The sequence below is a fragment of the Brugia malayi genome, assembly GCF_000002995.4.
Source record: "Brugia malayi strain FR3 genome assembly, contig: Bm_v4_Chr4_scaffold_001, whole genome shotgun sequence".
NCBI lineage: Eukaryota > Metazoa > Nematoda > Chromadorea > Rhabditida > Onchocercidae > Brugia > Brugia malayi.
The window spans coordinates 2,270,001-2,288,049 of record NW_025062478.1 but is presented as its reverse complement, the minus strand read 5'-3'; the positions used below and the strand labels follow the sequence as shown (position 1 = coordinate 2,288,049).

Genomic DNA, 18,049 nt, shown 5'->3' with positions numbered 1-18,049 from the left:
GAGTGATTTTGAAATAACAGAAAAGTTAAGTACACAATTTTTTACTACAATGATTTTATAAGTAACAATTATATTTGTTTCAAAATTAGCATAATTCACATGATATCACTGGAAAATAAATGCAGTAATACAAATTGTTATGCAAAATCACACTATTATTTTTCATTCAAACCAAGATATAAATAAGATTTACAAAAACAGCCCTTAACATATTTTGATTTTGAAGGAAAAAAAAAAGCAAACAAAAACTTCTAAAATACATTTTGATATCTCAAAATAATTTTAAACTTGTACTGGTGGTAGAGAATTGAATTAAATCGCTCTTTATTTGAGAAATTAAACTAGACCATTATCAAATCACCAAAAAGAAAAAAAAAATATCACTGACAAAAAGAAATGAAGTTATTATGACAAAAAGAAATGAAGTAAATAAAGCGATTAAAAAGAAAAATTAAACCATAATTTGAATGATATTACTACCCAAATGATGTCAGCCTCTCAATTCTCATTGCACTACTCTCGATCGATATTAGTGAGACTAAATCAAAAGTAAAATAAGTGAGTTATTCTTCAGGTATTGATTGGAAGACATGAATGATTTTTCACTTGATACATTAAGCTATTTAACCAGATTTTTTAGAATTTTTTTCTGCTCCTCTATCTTCAAGATCACTTCATGATCTAGGCATAAAAAAAAAGTTAGATCGAAATCGATTATTATATTCCAATTAATATGATATCGTACATTATTTGATAAAAATAATAACAATCTCATGAAATTTCAAATTCTATGTAGGACTTAATCGCTGTGGAGGTGCAGATATACGTTTTGTGCTTCTCATTGATAGAACATCAACCTGAAATGATTTAAATTTCGAAAGCATCCCTAATTTTTTTTTTTTTAAGATGATAACAGAAAAGATATGATGTCAATATAATTTTTCATGTTGCGGATGACATTAAATGTAAAATCTATTTGAAAAAGCAACTTAATGATGCTTTTCTTCTAACCCCTACAAACTTCATATTTGTTCAAGAGAATAAAATTAATTAGTCAAATCTATTTTTATCATAATAGGTGTAAAGGAACGCTACGGTACCGAACAGTAGGTAAGGAAATTACAATCGATAAACTTCACAAAAAAGAGTAAAATGTCAAGATCATTGCTAGTACTTTCGTGAATACTATACATTGCAATAAATTAATTTAAAACAGCTCTAATATTTTTTCGATATTTACGATATGTTCAAAGTTTACTACAACATACTTGCAAAGGGTTCTGTTGAATTTTCTGCATTTTACCATTCCTAGCTTCTGCTGTCCTTTTTGAATCATCTCGAGCAAGAAATATTGGCTGGTTCGAAAGCTAAAACATACAAATTTCAATTACTTTTCCAGTTTCTATCGACAATCATTTGCGCAAAAAGAGATAGTTATAATTGCAAAATTGTTTTGAAAAAAAAAAATTAAGAAAAAATACAGAAAAGAAAAATTATAATAAAACAAACAATTTCGGAGGGAGGCGCATCCTGTCCATTTGAAGAAACATCAATAGTTTCATCATCTACATCTAATCCTTCCAATTCGTTGGCATTTGAAATTACTAGATTATCTGAAATTATGCTAATATTAATTTCAGATCTGATAAAAACACAAAACAAATCATTAAAAAGCAGCACTAACGCTAAGATAGAGATGGAATAATAGTTTTTCGAATAATTAAAAAATTACTGCACGAACAATCATGGAAGAAAAAATGTTTAAACTAATCAAATTATAGAAAGGATTTTACCTTTTTTTTTTTGGGATTTGAGAGAATTTTACTTTTTTTCATAATTTGAGAGAAAGAAAACAGAATTAGTTCCGACTTTGTCATTCTTAAATTTACAAAGAGATTATCCTAAGAGTCTCATATAAGAAAATTAAAAAATTTCACAATGTCGCGAATTGAACAGTTATACTTCACATTCATATGAGAGATAACTTCAACAATAATTTTAATGCCATATTTTGTATAGGTCCGTTTCAGTTGAAGATTGTAGGAAGTTGCAAAATGATTCTCGAAGTGTTATTAAAATTCGATTGATTACTATGCTAATATAAACATATCATTCAAACAATAAATTTAACAGAAATCAAAATTGAAAACCTTTCGGTTCATAGAGTTCCACTGCTTGATATCCATATGAACGATCAGTAGGAATCCTCTGAAAATATCAAAATATAAATAATTCATGAAAAATATGGAAGCCTAAAAACCTAAAAGACGTAAGACGTGACACAACTAACCGAAATCATTGGATTTCCATCATAAACAAAATTCGAATAATAAGCGTTACCATACTGAACCTACAACTGCATGATGAAATTCAAATTTCTTAGAATATGATGTGAAAAATTTGAAGATGTAAAGAATTTCAGTATTTCAACAAGCATAATTTCACTTCTGAAAATGTACACGCTAATAAGATAATATATTAAAATTTGACCTGCAATCTTCTTCTTTTAGATGAAAATGCTCCAACATCATAATCGAAGTGAACATTACTCTGCTGGTCATCTCGTCCTAATAATGATGAAGTTGCGCTCGATGAACTTGGAAATAGTTCAATATAACGACCTCCTATAATTATAAAACAAATTTTTTCATTGAGATTTATATACATGGAAAAAGCACAAAGTATTTAAAAACACACACAAACACACATAAAATGCTTTAGGATAAACCTTGAAAAACCCAACGAGAGCTTGAATGATCGACTTCAGATTTCATTCGCTTCGGTACTGCAAGCAATCTAGAAGTATGGTCAAATTATAATTTATTACTGACACAATAAAAAAAAAAAAGAAAAATGACGTTTAACTAACAACATAAACTTTTTTTCGGAAACATTTACAAAAGTGAAAATAATATTCTAAAAACCTATTTTATTAAGGAAAATATTACGATGTATGATCATATGATTCTCATAAAATATAATCTTAAAAGATAATGGAAAATTCATACCTTCGTTCTCCACCTGCTGCTAATTTAAGTACAGGTGCAGCTAGGTTCTGAAAATATGCACATTAAAAAAAAAAAAGAGCAAATCTCGAAATTCTAATCAGCTTTCAACGATATATACCATTCGAAAGAAAAAATTAATGTGATAATCAACTATGACAATAATAACCTAACCTTTGGGCGCAACATTGGTGGTGCTTTTATACGAGAATGATAAAGACAATTCATTTTAAGTCGTTGGCAACAAACTTGTGACAATTTATATGGACAATTTTGATTATAAGCTAACTCGCAGAAATCATAACCGCATTTACATTGAAATTCTAGTTCTCGACGCCTTACTGCAAATAATACATCATTAAAAATATCATCATTGCATAAAATGATAAATATAGTTTTGGTGTCAATTTTTTTAAAACAAAATCTATTTTTTTATGCAACAAACTCAATTTAATATAATAAATGTATTATAATAATAAGGATAATAAACATACCGACATTTCTACGTCTTGCGAGATCAGCAGTAGAAGGAGCAACATCATAGGGTGAAACCCAAGCTGATAAAGACCCTAAAAAATTTAACTTGTTTCACTGGAATAATTTTAAACTGATAAGAACTGAAAAGAAAAAAACCAATACGGATATCAAATTTTTAAACAAATTCAAAAAAAAAATAATAAAATTTACTCTTTTTTTTTACTAAAAAATGAATTCATACGTCAAAATTAACCCTATATTACGCAACAAATGATTATAATAATATTTTCTTTTTTTTTTTTGCAAAAAATAAACATAAATGAAATTAACCTTCACCGGGCCATTGATCTGGTGGAAGATGATCAATATCAATGATATCATTCCAGTAGCATACTTTATACATAAAATCCGGATTCTGATAATCCACTTCAATAATACTTGCACGATAATAATTTGACTCATTGTGACGCCTTTTTGGACGATCAATATATGCTTCGTCTTGTTCAAAATTACGAAGCTATAATGAATTCAATAATTATCTTTCACAAAGAAAGAATAGTAAAAGTTTAATAAAGTAAAGTGGAATCATCAATCTAATAGTTCATCTCTTTTAAAATATTGAGGTGAACAATAATCAAAAAACTTACATACACACAGTCACCAACTTCATACAAATAACCAGTACCCGGATCGACAACATGACCTGAATCATTGAATTTTGCTGGATAACGGCCAAGTATGCAGGAAATTTTAGCACGATTACTAGATACTTCGCTTAAATACACATTAGCTAATCGTTCCTCAACTTCAGGACGTCGTGGAAGTGTAGTAGAACGTATCAGACACATTTCCTGAATTTTATAAAAAAGCTTAAATTCTGAATAACATTTTTCTTTTCTGATCTTATAAATTGAATCAATAGAACGGCATAGGCTTAACTGAACAAAACAAAGAAATGCTAAATATGAAAACAAAATAATCAGCCTAAAGAAAAATAAAAAAATAAAAGAAGATAAATTTATAAGATTTAACTTGTAAATTTTCAGTTTAAAAACAAGATAATTGACTTACTGTTGCACCGCTCATACTCTCCACACGATTTTCTTCCGCATAACCTAAATTTGAGCATATTAAATATACGGGAATAACTATCACATTCATTTAAATCAAATCCAGAAAAAAAAAAAAAAAAGTCGTAAATGCAAAATTTTACTTTCCTACTCTACTAATAGATGAAACTGTAAAATGATAGAAAGACGTAAAATATTTGTCTCATGTTTTCAATTAGTGGTCTGAAAAGGTATTTTATGTCAATCATTTTGGTAGAGTAGGAAAGTAAAATTTTGCAACATATCAATCATTTTGGAGAAAATCCATACATACTATCTAATATTCTATCACAGTACAACTTCATCTGCTAGCTGAGCAATTAATAAAAGATAAATAAATATAAGAAATATATATCGTTGATTAATTTATCATAAACCTTTCGTTTCATTCATATTTTCGTTATATAAAGCACCGCGTACCCATGGTGGAATACTATGATTTCGCCAAGGTCTTCGACCAAACATAATCTAAATAAGTAATTGTTATTTTTTTTCAAATGCAAACTTCTTTTCATTTTTTTTTTTTTTTGCTCCTTTTTCTCATTCTTAACTTCTATAGCAAATAAAAAGGAAAAAAAAAAAAAAAAAAAACAAAGCTAAAACATCACCTCAAATGGTGAAATTCGAAGATCACCAAAACATTTAACCGGAGTCTGATTATAATCAATAACTGCAAATGGAAGTGCTTCAACCCAACGTTCACGGCCACCAAGTTCTTCCGCTGCACGCTTATACATACTAGCACAAAGATTAGTATGATTCATTACCTGAAAAAAATAATCTGAAATATAATTTGAGGATAACTTTCGCTGATGAAAAAGATCAGAATATTTAAAAGTGATTAATTATTTCAGGAAAATTTACAACTATAAGACTATATAGTCTAGTTCAAAAAAAAAAAAAAAAAAAAATTCATATTTCGGAATCGATATGACTCACTTACTAAGTTGATAAAAATGTAATAAAAACTATGGGTACTTACACCGCGTCCAATATTTTTAATTTCGATTTTGAACAATTTCTCGATATCCGATATAACAAGACCAATTACTTCATCATTTGTATAAGTTCGATAAGCTTCTAAAATTAAAATTCATTTCAATAAAATGCACATTAAACCATTAACGTAATTGAAAAGTAGGAAAATAAATAGAAAATACATTTGTTAGAAATATGCTTACCTGGTGGGGCAAAAGCTCCAAAAATATCCATTAAATGTCGAACAAGCAACGAAGTATCCGGTGCTTCAGCTAATGCTCGACCAAATACAAAATGAGAGTAAAGATCGGTTACAATTAATGCCATAGTATAACAACGATCTCCATATTCCGAACATTCCATTTCAACCATATCAATCTTAACGATTAAATAAATAAAAATAAGTCATTTGAGTTAAATTTCAGAAGCGTTTAACAGGATAATCAAATGCAAATGATGAAATAAAAAAAAAAGAAAAATTAGATATAAATGTTAGATATTAAAAAAAGATCAAATATAAAAATTACCGGATACAAATGATCAAATGCAAAAAAAAAAAAAAAAAAATAAATAATTAAATATAAAATGTATCTGACATTGCTATAGATTCATTAGATCATACATTAATACAACAATCATCATGAATTAACATAAAATGAAATGATAATTAAAATGATAGAAATAAAGGCAAAATGATCATAAACAATGCAATGTTATCAGTGATACAACAAAATCTTAATGCATTAAAACTAAAATATTCCTTCGCAAAATAAAAAATTTGCAGAAAAATAACAAACCTGAACATATTGCATAGGTTTACTTCCAATACAACGTGGTCTACTTGGAAATTGTACTCGTGATCCTTTCAGTAGAATATCTTTCGTTGCTGTTCGGTGTTTTGTTTTCAAACTTACACCCACATATCTTTCCTCCAGAAAAGCTAACATTTGTTTTTGTGTGCAATCTGGCATTGTTTCGTAGCATCGTCGCCAAATCTAAAAAAGTAGGTAAAATAAAACAAAAAAAAGAATTGAAACAAATCAGGTATAAAAATTAATAACCAATCAATAATCATAAAAATAATACATCATCAACTTCACTAATTCGTGGAACAATTTTTCCGGAATCACGTAATCGAATACGCCAACCAGATGATAAAAATTCATTCGGCTCTGACCAATACTCGCCAATAAGCAATCCTCCTTTCATTCGTGCCTACAAATAAACATTATATGAGTCGGTGTTATCAAATGAAGATAATACGGAAAAGTCGAGCTTACAATATGCAATTTTTTTTTTATCAAATTTTCTATTTTCTGTAAAGAACAAAGATACCTTAATAGCTTCTCTTAGAACAACATTTTCAACATCATCGATTTTTAATTTTCTGGTTAGAATTTGTGCCAGTACATCATATTCATTGTCCGGAATAGCCGTATTCAACAAATTTTGAGAAACGCCTAAAAATTAATCTAGGCTCTTACTCAAAGAAATATTAAACTGAGTTTCTATATATAATGATGCTTCAAATGCATTTTTGGAAAAAAATTTTAATAACTGAATTAAATAATAAGATTAGCAAAACCATACGTTACTTACAGGAGGGATAACCGTATATAGTGACTTAAATATTTTCAAAATCTGCTTTAATTTGCAGTTGGCCTACTAAGAATCTATAAGCAAACAAAAACAATAATAAAACTATCATCTAGAAATTATCACAATTTTTTACACAAGAAAAGCAACCTTTTTTTCGAGCAAAATTTGAACTGCTTCCAGGTAATACGAAATCATTAGACATACCTTCACCAGCAAAACCTTGAGCGATAGAGCTACCCAAACGTGGCACCGCATAATCTACGTCGTCCTCTCCTGCTATCACCAAACGACTCAAACAATCCATCAGCGTATTACGTAGCTGAAATAGATTTTGCAATTTCCTTTTTAATTTAACGTATTTATTACCTTCAGATAGCATAGATAGTACAATTACAGCTATCACTCACTGAAAAAAAAAAAAAAAAAGGAAAAAATTGAATTTCATACTGAATCTCTTATCATATATTTGGAAGATTGCACATTCGGATGTTATTTACATACATATTTCATTCCTTGTTGAACTAATAGCTCAAATTAAGAAATTATTTTCAGAATCAAATAATTGACTAACTCTGATAACGGAAGGGAACCCGATATAATTTTTCTGTAGCATTTGCAAGCAAGCACCAATTGGATGTTTATCATTTTTAAATCGTGCCACAGCAGATTCTATAACTTGTTCACGTTGTTCACTGGTTAGCAAAAGTCTTATGGAAGGTAGGTGAACGATCACGTAATCGAGGTGACCAAGGAATTCATCGTCTACATCACATGCTACCTAAACAACAATTCGTCCAAAATTAACTTTATCAAAATGAATTTTTGTCAAGAATATAAATTCTATTTTTTATGATGCCTAAAAAAAAATTTAAGTCAGCTTATTTCTTGATTATTTCAGAGACAAAAAGAAAAACAAGCAAATCAATAAATCTGAACGAACTGTATAATCATCTCCTTGAACCATTGCATCTAAAATTTGTCTATGTTCTTCAGCTGGTGGAACCACCTCCCCGCCAGTCATCAAAATAATGAAATCCGAGTAAATCGAATCCGTAATCTGGTCTACCTGCAAAACCATCAGTAATCTTTAGACGCAAGGAAAAGGCAAAGTGTAAAATTCGCAAAGAAATTAAAAATGAAAGAGAGACAAAGGAAATAGTAAAAGAATATAATTAACTCTCTCAAATGACAAAATAAAAATCACTTACAGTAATTTTGCATACACTTCCACACATGTCGGGTGCTACTTCTACAAAAGAATAGAATTTTGGACAAATAAATAATATGAGAAAATATATGAAGATGAAATTTAAATAAGATAGAATTTAAATAATAACAAAAGAAGAAAAAAACCCCAAATAATTCCTACAGAAAAGACAAGAACTGATCGTAAATCCATATCAAGATACTTTTCCTTACATTGCCAAATTTCACAACTAAAACATTATTCATCAAGATAATGAACTCTTCCTAGTGGAAAAAAAAAGTGACAAAAATAAACATTTGACTACATACTTGCTTTTGGAATAACTTGATACATGAAATGAGGTTGCGTAAAACTTAGTGAAGCAGATTCATTCGAATAATGATCATTTCTATTGCTACCTGTGCCCGAGGACGATTCCTGCAAATTGCAATTAACAATACAAAAAGAATGCTTCAATTCTGTCAAAACATGTCAAAAAAAAAAGGAAATAAATAGCTAGATGAAGCTTTGTTAGGTTTTTCAATAATATTTGGAGTATTCAGCAATCAAAATAACTAAAATAAACCAAGTAATTTTAAGAGCTATAATTTTTTGAAAAACTATAAATACAACTAACCTATTCACTCATTTCATTTTATTAAATTCGAACTGTATGATAGAATTTAAATAAAAATATCATTTAAATAAAAACATTAATGAAGTACCCTTGTAATTTGATTATTTTTGATTGATGTCGATTGACCGGTTGAATCATCGATGATAACATTAGCACCAACAGTCGGTATACATCTTGCATTCAATATCTGCTCTTCTTCTTCCCCTTCCTCCTCTTCCTCACCCAATGATATAGAAGCTGGATCAAGCAATGCCATAACAGCTAAAAAAAGAAACATTTTTATAAAATGATCTTTGATTTATTAACAAAATTTACGAATACCAGCAAATCTACAAATCTGTTAAACTTCAAAAAAAAGAAGAAAAAATAGAATAGCATTAAGTCAACTACGACTTAAAGTATTAAAATTTTTTTGCACAGATAAAGTTAACTTACACTGCTAAAGTTTTTCATGCTCATTTCTAAGTATGTATATATTATACCTAAGCTTTTTCATATACTAAACTCAACAAATAAAACAATCATTCTAATTTAAAAAAAGAAAAAATGAAAAAAGATGAAAGACAGATAGTACAGATGTTAAAATACAGTTAAATAAAATAACTTAAAGTTTGAGAATAAAAAAAAAGAAAAATATTCCAAAAATGGTTTGAAGCGAAGATAAAAAGATAAAAACGAGGAGATTTTGTCATCTAGAGATAAGAAGAGTGACAGAAAAGATAAATATGGCTTAAAAATGAAGAGTAAAGCACTAAGAATGGATGATGGCATTTATATAAGTCAAAAGTGCATTTCATAAATAAACCAAAAAATGAAAAATAAAAATTTTGAATCCGCTTTGGGTTCAGGTTCATCATGCTAAAAAAGCTCTAAATTTACATTTGGTTTTTTATATTTTACAGAATTACTTATTTAAGGTTTTTTTGTTTGTAATTTTTCCTGTTTTCATATTATTGCCAATAATATGCCAGAAATATTTTCTGATTTTCGTTGTTTTCATATTATCGTTTAATGTTTTGTTCATCTTCCGGTAACGGATTTCTTTGCTGCTTTCCAGTGTAACGGATCATTAATTCCGTTGCATTCCGGATAACGTATTCACATATTTTCCGATATAACGAACTATGAATTCCCTTGCTTTCCGGCGTAACAGATCAGTGTTCTATTATTTTCCAATGTAAGATTATAGATTCTCTTTCTTTCCGGCATAACGGATCATGTTTTTCCTTGCTTCCCGGTATAACAGATCACGTATTCTCTTATATAAGTCCATAGATTCTCTTACTTTCCGGCACAACGGATCATGTTTTTTCTTTGTTTTCTGGTATAACGGATCGTAGATCTCCTTGCTTTCCGGTATAACAAATCATGTATTCCCCTATTTCTCAATATAAGGTTTCTGATTTTCTTACTTTCCGGTATAATGGATATTCATGATCCTCTGCTTTCTGGCATAACGGATCATGGATTCCTTTGCTTTCTGACATAGTGGTTCCCTTTATTTTTCGGTGTAAACGGATCATGGATTTTCTTGCTTTTTGATATAACGGATCACAAATTTACTTGCTTTCTGGTATAACGTGATCATAAATTCCCTTCTTTCCGGTATAACGGATCACAGATTCCGTCACCTTGTGGTCTAATAAACACGTCAAAAAAACTACGATTTTCTTATGTGCTAACAAACTACGATTTCTTATACCATCCGGATAATACAGTAATGGCAGAATACATCATTTGTTACTATTAAATTTAATTACAGAACATAAAAAGAGTTAACAAAGTGTGAACGTTGTTAATGTACGATTTTCCGGAATGTTATACAAAATGAAACGCTAACCGATTATTAATTATCAACAATTTATCTTTTGGTTATCTCCAATGCGAGCTGTCATCCAGCGTGTCACAAAAGCTGCTGTCTCTATTGACGGTCAATTGGTCAGTGCTATTCAGCTTTTAAAATTAAATCTTTTTTTTTCTTTTGAATTAAAAACTTTCAAAAAATTTGCATTAATATTTTTGTGACAGTTATTTTCATTGTATTTATCATTTCAGGAATCATCAATTGGTCGAGGAATATGTGTTCTATTGGCTATCAATGTTGATGATACCTCAGATGATATACAGTTTATGGTACGGAAGTTATTAGGTATTCGAATATTTCCAAATATTGAAACAGGTAAACGATGGGATAAGAGTGTTAAAGATTTGGAACTTGAGATACTTTGCGTAAGTCAAGTAAGTTTCATTCATATTGCTTTAGTTTTAACACGAAAAAAAGAAGAATCACAGATTTATTTATTTATTTATTACAATTTGAATTGCTCTCTGAAAATAACTCGAGATTATTAAACTTGAATTTCATTTATGTTATTTCTAAATTTCTTCTCATAATAGTTCATTTTCCAGTTCACGCTGTATAGCTTACTGAAAGGCAATAAACTGGATTTTCACCGATCGATGTCTCCCACAGAATCACAAAAATTTTATCAAAATTTTATGGACGAACTGAAAAAGGCATATGTACCTGAACGGATAAAGGTTATTTCCACTTTTGCAATTGTTGTTTATTTACTCTTTTCCTGTGTTATTGGATTATTGTGCAAAACGAAAAGTTAAATCTTTAAAATATGTCGAACGGAACATATTGTTGCTTAGAATCCCTTATGATTTATTTCATGTTTTTAAGGCCAAAATTAAGCAGTTACTGAAATGAATCTGAATTTGCAGGATGGTCGTTTTGGTGCAATGATGAATGTTCAAATTGAAAACGATGGTCCTGTCACTCTTATTTTGGATAGTAAAATTAAAGAATAATCATTCTATTTGCATAGGCGTTGACGTCCATTGTAATATTAACCGTAGTAACTTAACCATTGACTATCTCATAATTTTTTTGTTTGGAAATTGTAAAAGCTCTTAAAATAATCTTAAAGCTACTTATGAATTGTTATCCTACCGCAGAATACTTAGTTGTTTTATTTGTATAACGAAAATAATCATTCCTGTTGGTATTCAAACAAGATCAGTTACTGTTGTTATAACACCTCAGAAAAAAGAAAGAAAAATTCTAATTTTATATTTCTAGTAAAATTAATTCAAGTTATGTAGAAGTTTTATTATTATTATTATTATTATTTTTTTTTTTTGAAATCATTTTTTATATTTCTATTATTTGCTTCTGCAATATCGCTGATAACGAAATTAGATTTGAGCCGAATATTGCAGTTAGAGTTGAAAATATATTTTTTCGATAGACCGTGTTTCAAGAAAAGAAAAACTACAAGAAATTTTACCCGAATTACAACCACTACAGAAACGAAACAAAAATAACCATTATCGAGTGAACGAATTGGTTGGAGCAGTACTAATATTATTCATGGTAATAATAGTATAAAAAATTAAAAAAAAAAAAAAAGAAATTAAAAAAAGAAGAGAACACTTATTAGGATGACAATGATAAAAAATTTTGTTTTTTTTTTTTTCAAAATATTAATGGAAGTACTTTAAAAAATGATGAGAAAAAGAAAAAAAGTTAAAAATTAATACAACCAAAAGAACACCTGAAAAATGAAAACAAATAAAATTATCGAAAACAATAAACAAGGTTTTAGGGTTGATAAAGAGCACTTCAAATAATATGATTTAATAAGCGGTTGGATTATTTTGCACTATGTGGCATATCATTTCGAGATCAACAATACATTTCAAAATAGGATTCAAAAAAAAAAAGGAAGCAAACATTGAAATCAACATATTTAACATGGAAGAAATATGAGAAAATTAATATGGAAAATATATACGAATTGATTTCAATCCCAATTTTTCTTTTCTTTTCTTCTTGAAAGATTATAATAATCATATCATTTTTTAAATAATACATAAAAATGATATTTTCTTTCATAATCAATCAGTGATTCCTGAGTTCTTCACCAGTGACTTTATTGTATTTTATTCTTATCTTATTTGAGAATTTACATTGTATTATTCAGAAGCCATTTCTTAAAAGCAAATTTTTCTTCTTTTTTCCGTTTCTTATCCGTAATAGATTTAATAAATACGGTTCCTCTTTTTTTTTTTTTGTTTTTTTTTGTTTTTTTTTGTTTTTTTTTCCTTTGTTTTTGTTTTTGTTTTTTTTTTTAAATAGATTCTTGATTGTTGAGCAATATAGATTGCAATTTAGCTGTTCAAGTGAATTTGACAATAATTTTCCTCATTTTATCAACTTAGTTAAGATTGACATGTTGAGATACGGAAACGGATGGAGCACCGTTTTGACCGGTTGATGAAGCGATACTTGTTGTAGCTGATGGTGATGAATTTTGTTGACATGTTGAATTTTGATTTGTTCCAGTCTGAAAATAAAATTAAAATTAACTAATATTAAATAATTTTTGATGCTTTGCAAGTAGGAATTAATTAATTTTTAATAAGATGAATGGATGAATAATAATAATAATGATAATAATAATAATAACATAAGAATAAATGAAAATGAAGATGATTTAATGTTCAATCTGATTATAATGTTAAATTACTCAAAAATTTAATTAGATTTTAAAATAATTTAATTAGTCACCTGATTAGTACTATTTTGTACGAGTGCTGTAGTAGTTGAATTGTTTGCTTCTCGTTCCTTTTTAAATTGTTCAAAATCATCGCCCAATATAGTTGCAATTTCACCCTGCATAAATGCCCATGGCATATGTGATCCTGCTAATGGGCATTTTTCACCTGACGGACAGTATACTTCCTGAAAAAAGAAATGCTAATAATTAATTAAGAATTTTAATATAATAAAAATTTTAATACCTGAAAATGATTTTTCATAACTTTTTCTCATTCAACTGATGTAATAAAAGTTGATATATTGAGGTATGGAAGTAGGTGAGGTACAATTCTGGTTAAAAAAGTAATATTTTGTTATAGCTGGGGTTTGTTTTTTTTTTATTATTATTTAAAATAAATATAAAAACACTGAGTCTTTTAACGATACATTATTTACTAGGCTTATTTTATTATTATTACTATTATTTAATATAAGATAAATATATAACACTGAATCTTTTAATGGTGCATTATTTACTAGGCTTATTTTATTACTATTATTTAATATAAGATTTTGCTAGCCTTATTATTATTATTTAATATAAGACAAATATACAACTGAGTCTTTTAATGATGCATCATTTACTAGGCTCTTTTTTTTTTAAATTATTATTAAATATAAGAGAAAATATACAAACCTGAGCACTTCCCTGTTTCTTAATGCTTTCACGTGAGCATGGGAAGCAAAATTTATGTCCTGAGACTGAAGGGCATTGCACAAAATGAGTATCTTCAAGGCGTTCATGGCATAAAGTGCACTTCACTACTCGATCACTGCTGTAAATTATCATTTCAAATCAATCTATATTATCAATATTTTCAATAAATTTCAAATTTAAAACATTAAAAGAAGGAAAAAAAAAAGATTTTTCTAAAAACATTAAAAAGAAGCAATAATAATTTAAATTATTGAATTAATTTTAAACTAATATTTTCATTTTCTCACAATGAAAATTTTCAATCTTTCTTCTTTTTTTTTTTTTTTTTTTTTTTGCATAATATTTCTGGAAATAATTTTTAAAAAAATGTGAGAAAAAAAAAATTACTTTTGTGAATTACTGAAACTTCGTCTATTATTGGAATTATTATTTGGATGATCTGGGCTATGTGTTGATGTTGGTGATGCTGAAGTTGTTTGTGCATCACCTAGAAATAATAAATAAAATTGTATATATATTTTTTTTCAGATCATAAACAAACAAAAAAAAAAAAGAAATTTTGTAATTTAAACAGTTTTATTCAGATTTTATGCAAATATTTACAAAATTATAATTTTATAGATAATATTTAACAAAATATTAGGGAATGTTATAATATTTTAATTTTAATTAATCATACAAATTGTTTAAATTACAACAATTTTCTTTTTTTTGTTATAATTCTTTTTTTCAACGAGAATTTAAAAAAAGGAGAAGAATTTTTATTCCTGAAAATTTGTTTAGTTATTTTCTTTAATATTACAATTTTATATATTACATTCTAATTTTAGAACCTAAAGTCTTTTTGCTTAATTATTTTTCTTAATATTACAATTATAAATATACATTGCATTTGTGTCTAATTTTATAATTGAAAGTTTAATTTTTCAATGAAAATAAAAAGTCTATAGAAATTTATAAATTTTTATAATTGTTGAAATTAATTTAAAATTATTATTATTATTTTTTTGTGTATTATACATTTATTACATTCTGATAAACTAAATGATAATTAATATCAAATAACATTTAAATTTATATCTGTCTGTGTATGTGACATGAGTGTAATTCATCAATTTCATTCAAATATTCTATAACCAAATATATTTTAAAAAATTTAAACAGAATCTTTCGTTTTTTTTTTTTTTTATTTTATTCTTTTTTTTTTCTTTCAGCAATTCAGAAATATATTTTAATTTTATATGTTTAAATCATAAAATGGAAATGAAGAGAAAAAGATGAATTTTATAAATGAATAATCATCTTTCTCTCTCCTCTCTTCCTAGGCTTATTTTGAAAATTTAATTTGATCCCTAATGTTTATATAAATATAAATATGATAGATATTATTCCATTTCAAAACATCATCTCTATCTGATGTCATCAAAGAGAGAGAGAGAGAGAGAGGGAGAGAGAGAGGGATGAACAGGAATAATTGCGATATAGTAGATTGGATGAAATTACGCAATTTTCTGAGATTATTTGCAAAAGTTCATTGGCCTAGTTGGCTGCTATTGAAATGAATCTTTTCATCTTTCTTTTCATTATATACTGGCATATATTATACATATATGTCTATCGGAATATTTCAAAACTGGAGCAAATGAAAAGAACGGAAAACCGGTTTTCATCATTCATCTCTGTCCTGTTTTCCTTCTTCATCGCTGTCTCAGTTTCCGTCTTATACCGCTCTTTGGAACGAAGTTCGTTGATCCATTTTGTTTGTATTCAATAACCTCTTTGAAGAAGTTTTAAGAAAGATGATATGGATTGTCGTTGTGTCATCAAATTTGAAAAGGTCAGCGAACGAAGTTTAAATTTTAAATGCTTGTAAATAAAGAGAGAGAGAGAGAAGAAGAAGAAGAAGAAGAAGAAGAAGAAAAGAAAGGTAAAAAGAAGGTAGAATGTTTAGAGGACTGATTGAATATTTTGAGGACAGATGATGATTATTTGTCGATTACGATTACCGAATGGTACAAACAACTTTTCGACCTCGAATTTTTCCCCTTCCACTTTTGACATACTACATACATACATCACATACATGCATACACATACATATACAGACACACACACACATTCAAAACACGTTTTTTGCTCATTTTTAATTTTAATTTAAAAATGATTTACATGAATGCATAAAGAAGAGAGAGAGAGATGAGATCATGTGACCTTAGGCAAAAAAAAAAAGTGGAAAAACTAGTTTTAAAGATAGAAATAGCTGAATGGTACAAACAGTTACGACACTGTTTAACTGTTTAACTGTTTATTTAATTGTCACACTTTGTATTTTCAAATATATTTCATGTAAAAAATACTTATGAAAAATGAAAATTTGATAAAAAAAAATTATATAAACTGTTTATGAGACAATTTTTCTTTTTTTTTTTTTTTTGAAATGTGTTATTAATTAATAATCAGCTAACTAATTAATTAATTACTTGGTTAAAGTGATATATTGTTAAACCAATAACTAATAGCTAAATGCATTGATAATTAATTTTGCAAACAAACAAAATCTTCTGTTTCAAAAATATATTTTAAAAAGAAAAAAAAAGGAACAAAAGGAAATAAAAGTTATTAATTAGTAAAATATTGAACAGAAAAAAAAAGAAAGGAAAAAAAAGCACATATGTTAACAAATATATAATTTGTTTCAATAAACCAAGAGAAATCATTTATAGAGAACAAAAAAAAAGAAAGAAGAAAGATTTCATTTTTTCAAAAAAAAAAATTTTTTTTCAATTTTTTGAACTTTTTTAAACAAAAAAGAAAAAAAAAACAAATGTAAATAATTATTTTTTGAAACTAACTTAGATTAAAATCTTTCAATCTAATTGTTTTTTTGTATAACTTTTAAAGAAAAAAAACCCATCCCTCATTCATCTGTCTCTCCTATTTTAGTTTTTTCTTTCTTCCTATCTTTTTCCCTCTCTCTCGCTCTCTTTTTCCCTCCCTCTCTGTTCCTCAAAGAGATTATTTCATGTTATTCGGGAGCAATAATAATAGGATGTTGAATTTTTGCTACTGTTCGCGACCTCTATAATCAAATATTTGGTGTTCCGTAGCAAATATTACAATCACCGGATTGTACCAGCAGGTCACATGGCACCAAAAACCGGTTCCTCATCCGTCTACTTGTCCGTCTTTCATCCGTACAATAAAATGAAATACTTTCCGCAATCTTTCTTTTCCTGTCTCTCCCTCTCTTCTATCATCCTAAACATAACAAATATATAAATCCTTTTCCTCTTCCTCTTCATTTCCTCTCTTTTCTTCCTTTTTTTAATGATGAAAATTTGTTGTGAAATAAAGAGGAAAGATTGAAGTTAACAAACTTTTCAACAACTAATACCTCTCTCCCTCTTTCTTATAAAAAAAGAGGAAACGGGAGAAAGAGAGAGAGAGAGAGAGAGAGAGAGGGAGGGAGGGAAAAAAATTAAGGATGACAACACTGAAGGTAAAATATAAATAAAACACCAGTTCATGCTTCTTTCTTTTTTCCGCCTTCTTCAGTTATACAATATTTTTTTTAAATACTTCAACATTTCCTCTCTTTCACTCTCTTTCTCTCTCTCTCTCCTTCCCTCTCCTCTTCTCTCTCTCTTGCTCTTAATATCATACCATTTCCATTTTTAAAATTTTGCAAATAATAACAGGTTATCATTAATGTAGTACACATGAGATAATTGAAGTCATTTGAACTGTTTTAAGAATAGATAAATGATAGGGAAATGAATGAAAATAGAAAA

The 18,049-nt window shown here is 27.7% G+C and overlaps 3 protein-coding genes across 3 annotated transcripts in view; 1 reads left to right on the top strand and 2 right to left on the bottom strand.

Annotated features, from left to right (window-relative positions):
• Nucleotides 1–788: 788 nt before the first annotated feature.
• Nucleotides 789–9,268, bottom strand: Bma-ztf-18.1 (Uncharacterized protein; the record flags this gene model as incomplete). Its single annotated transcript, XM_043081367.1, has 26 exons — nucleotides 789–857; nucleotides 1,269–1,367; nucleotides 1,510–1,613; nucleotides 2,151–2,208; nucleotides 2,291–2,350; nucleotides 2,491–2,624; nucleotides 2,729–2,796; nucleotides 3,009–3,055; nucleotides 3,180–3,346; nucleotides 3,500–3,574; nucleotides 3,813–3,999; nucleotides 4,130–4,333; nucleotides 4,554–4,597; nucleotides 4,969–5,059; nucleotides 5,200–5,358; nucleotides 5,574–5,671; nucleotides 5,773–5,947; nucleotides 6,367–6,564; nucleotides 6,656–6,784; nucleotides 6,905–7,029; nucleotides 7,373–7,487; nucleotides 7,740–7,946; nucleotides 8,109–8,234; nucleotides 8,377–8,417; nucleotides 8,684–8,792; nucleotides 9,080–9,268. 26 exons carry the CDS (start codon nucleotides 9,266–9,268, stop codon nucleotides 789–791), a joined length of 3,078 nt encoding a protein of 1,025 aa, XP_042937301.1.
• A 1,604-nt stretch (nucleotides 9,269–10,872) lies between these two features.
• Nucleotides 10,873–11,808, top strand: Bma-pqn-68 (D-tyrosyl-tRNA(Tyr) deacylase, putative; the record flags this gene model as incomplete). Its single annotated transcript, XM_001892363.1, has 4 exons — nucleotides 10,873–10,929; nucleotides 11,047–11,229; nucleotides 11,401–11,532; nucleotides 11,722–11,808. 4 exons carry the CDS (start codon nucleotides 10,873–10,875, stop codon nucleotides 11,806–11,808), a joined length of 459 nt encoding a protein of 152 aa, XP_001892398.1.
• A 1,409-nt stretch (nucleotides 11,809–13,217) lies between these two features.
• Nucleotides 13,218–18,049, bottom strand: part of Bm5098 (zgc:73290 protein, putative) — a gene marked incomplete at both ends in the record, with an annotated part of 10,420 nt that continues 5,588 nt past the window's right edge. Inside the window, 4 exons of the mRNA XM_043081366.1 lie at nucleotides 13,218–13,346; nucleotides 13,571–13,744; nucleotides 14,238–14,376; nucleotides 14,646–14,745. Of these exons, the coding sequence (XP_042937300.1) occupies nucleotides 13,218–13,346; nucleotides 13,571–13,744; nucleotides 14,238–14,376; nucleotides 14,646–14,745 (542 nt within the window). The remainder of the gene's footprint in view (nucleotides 13,347–13,570; nucleotides 13,745–14,237; nucleotides 14,377–14,645; nucleotides 14,746–18,049) is intronic.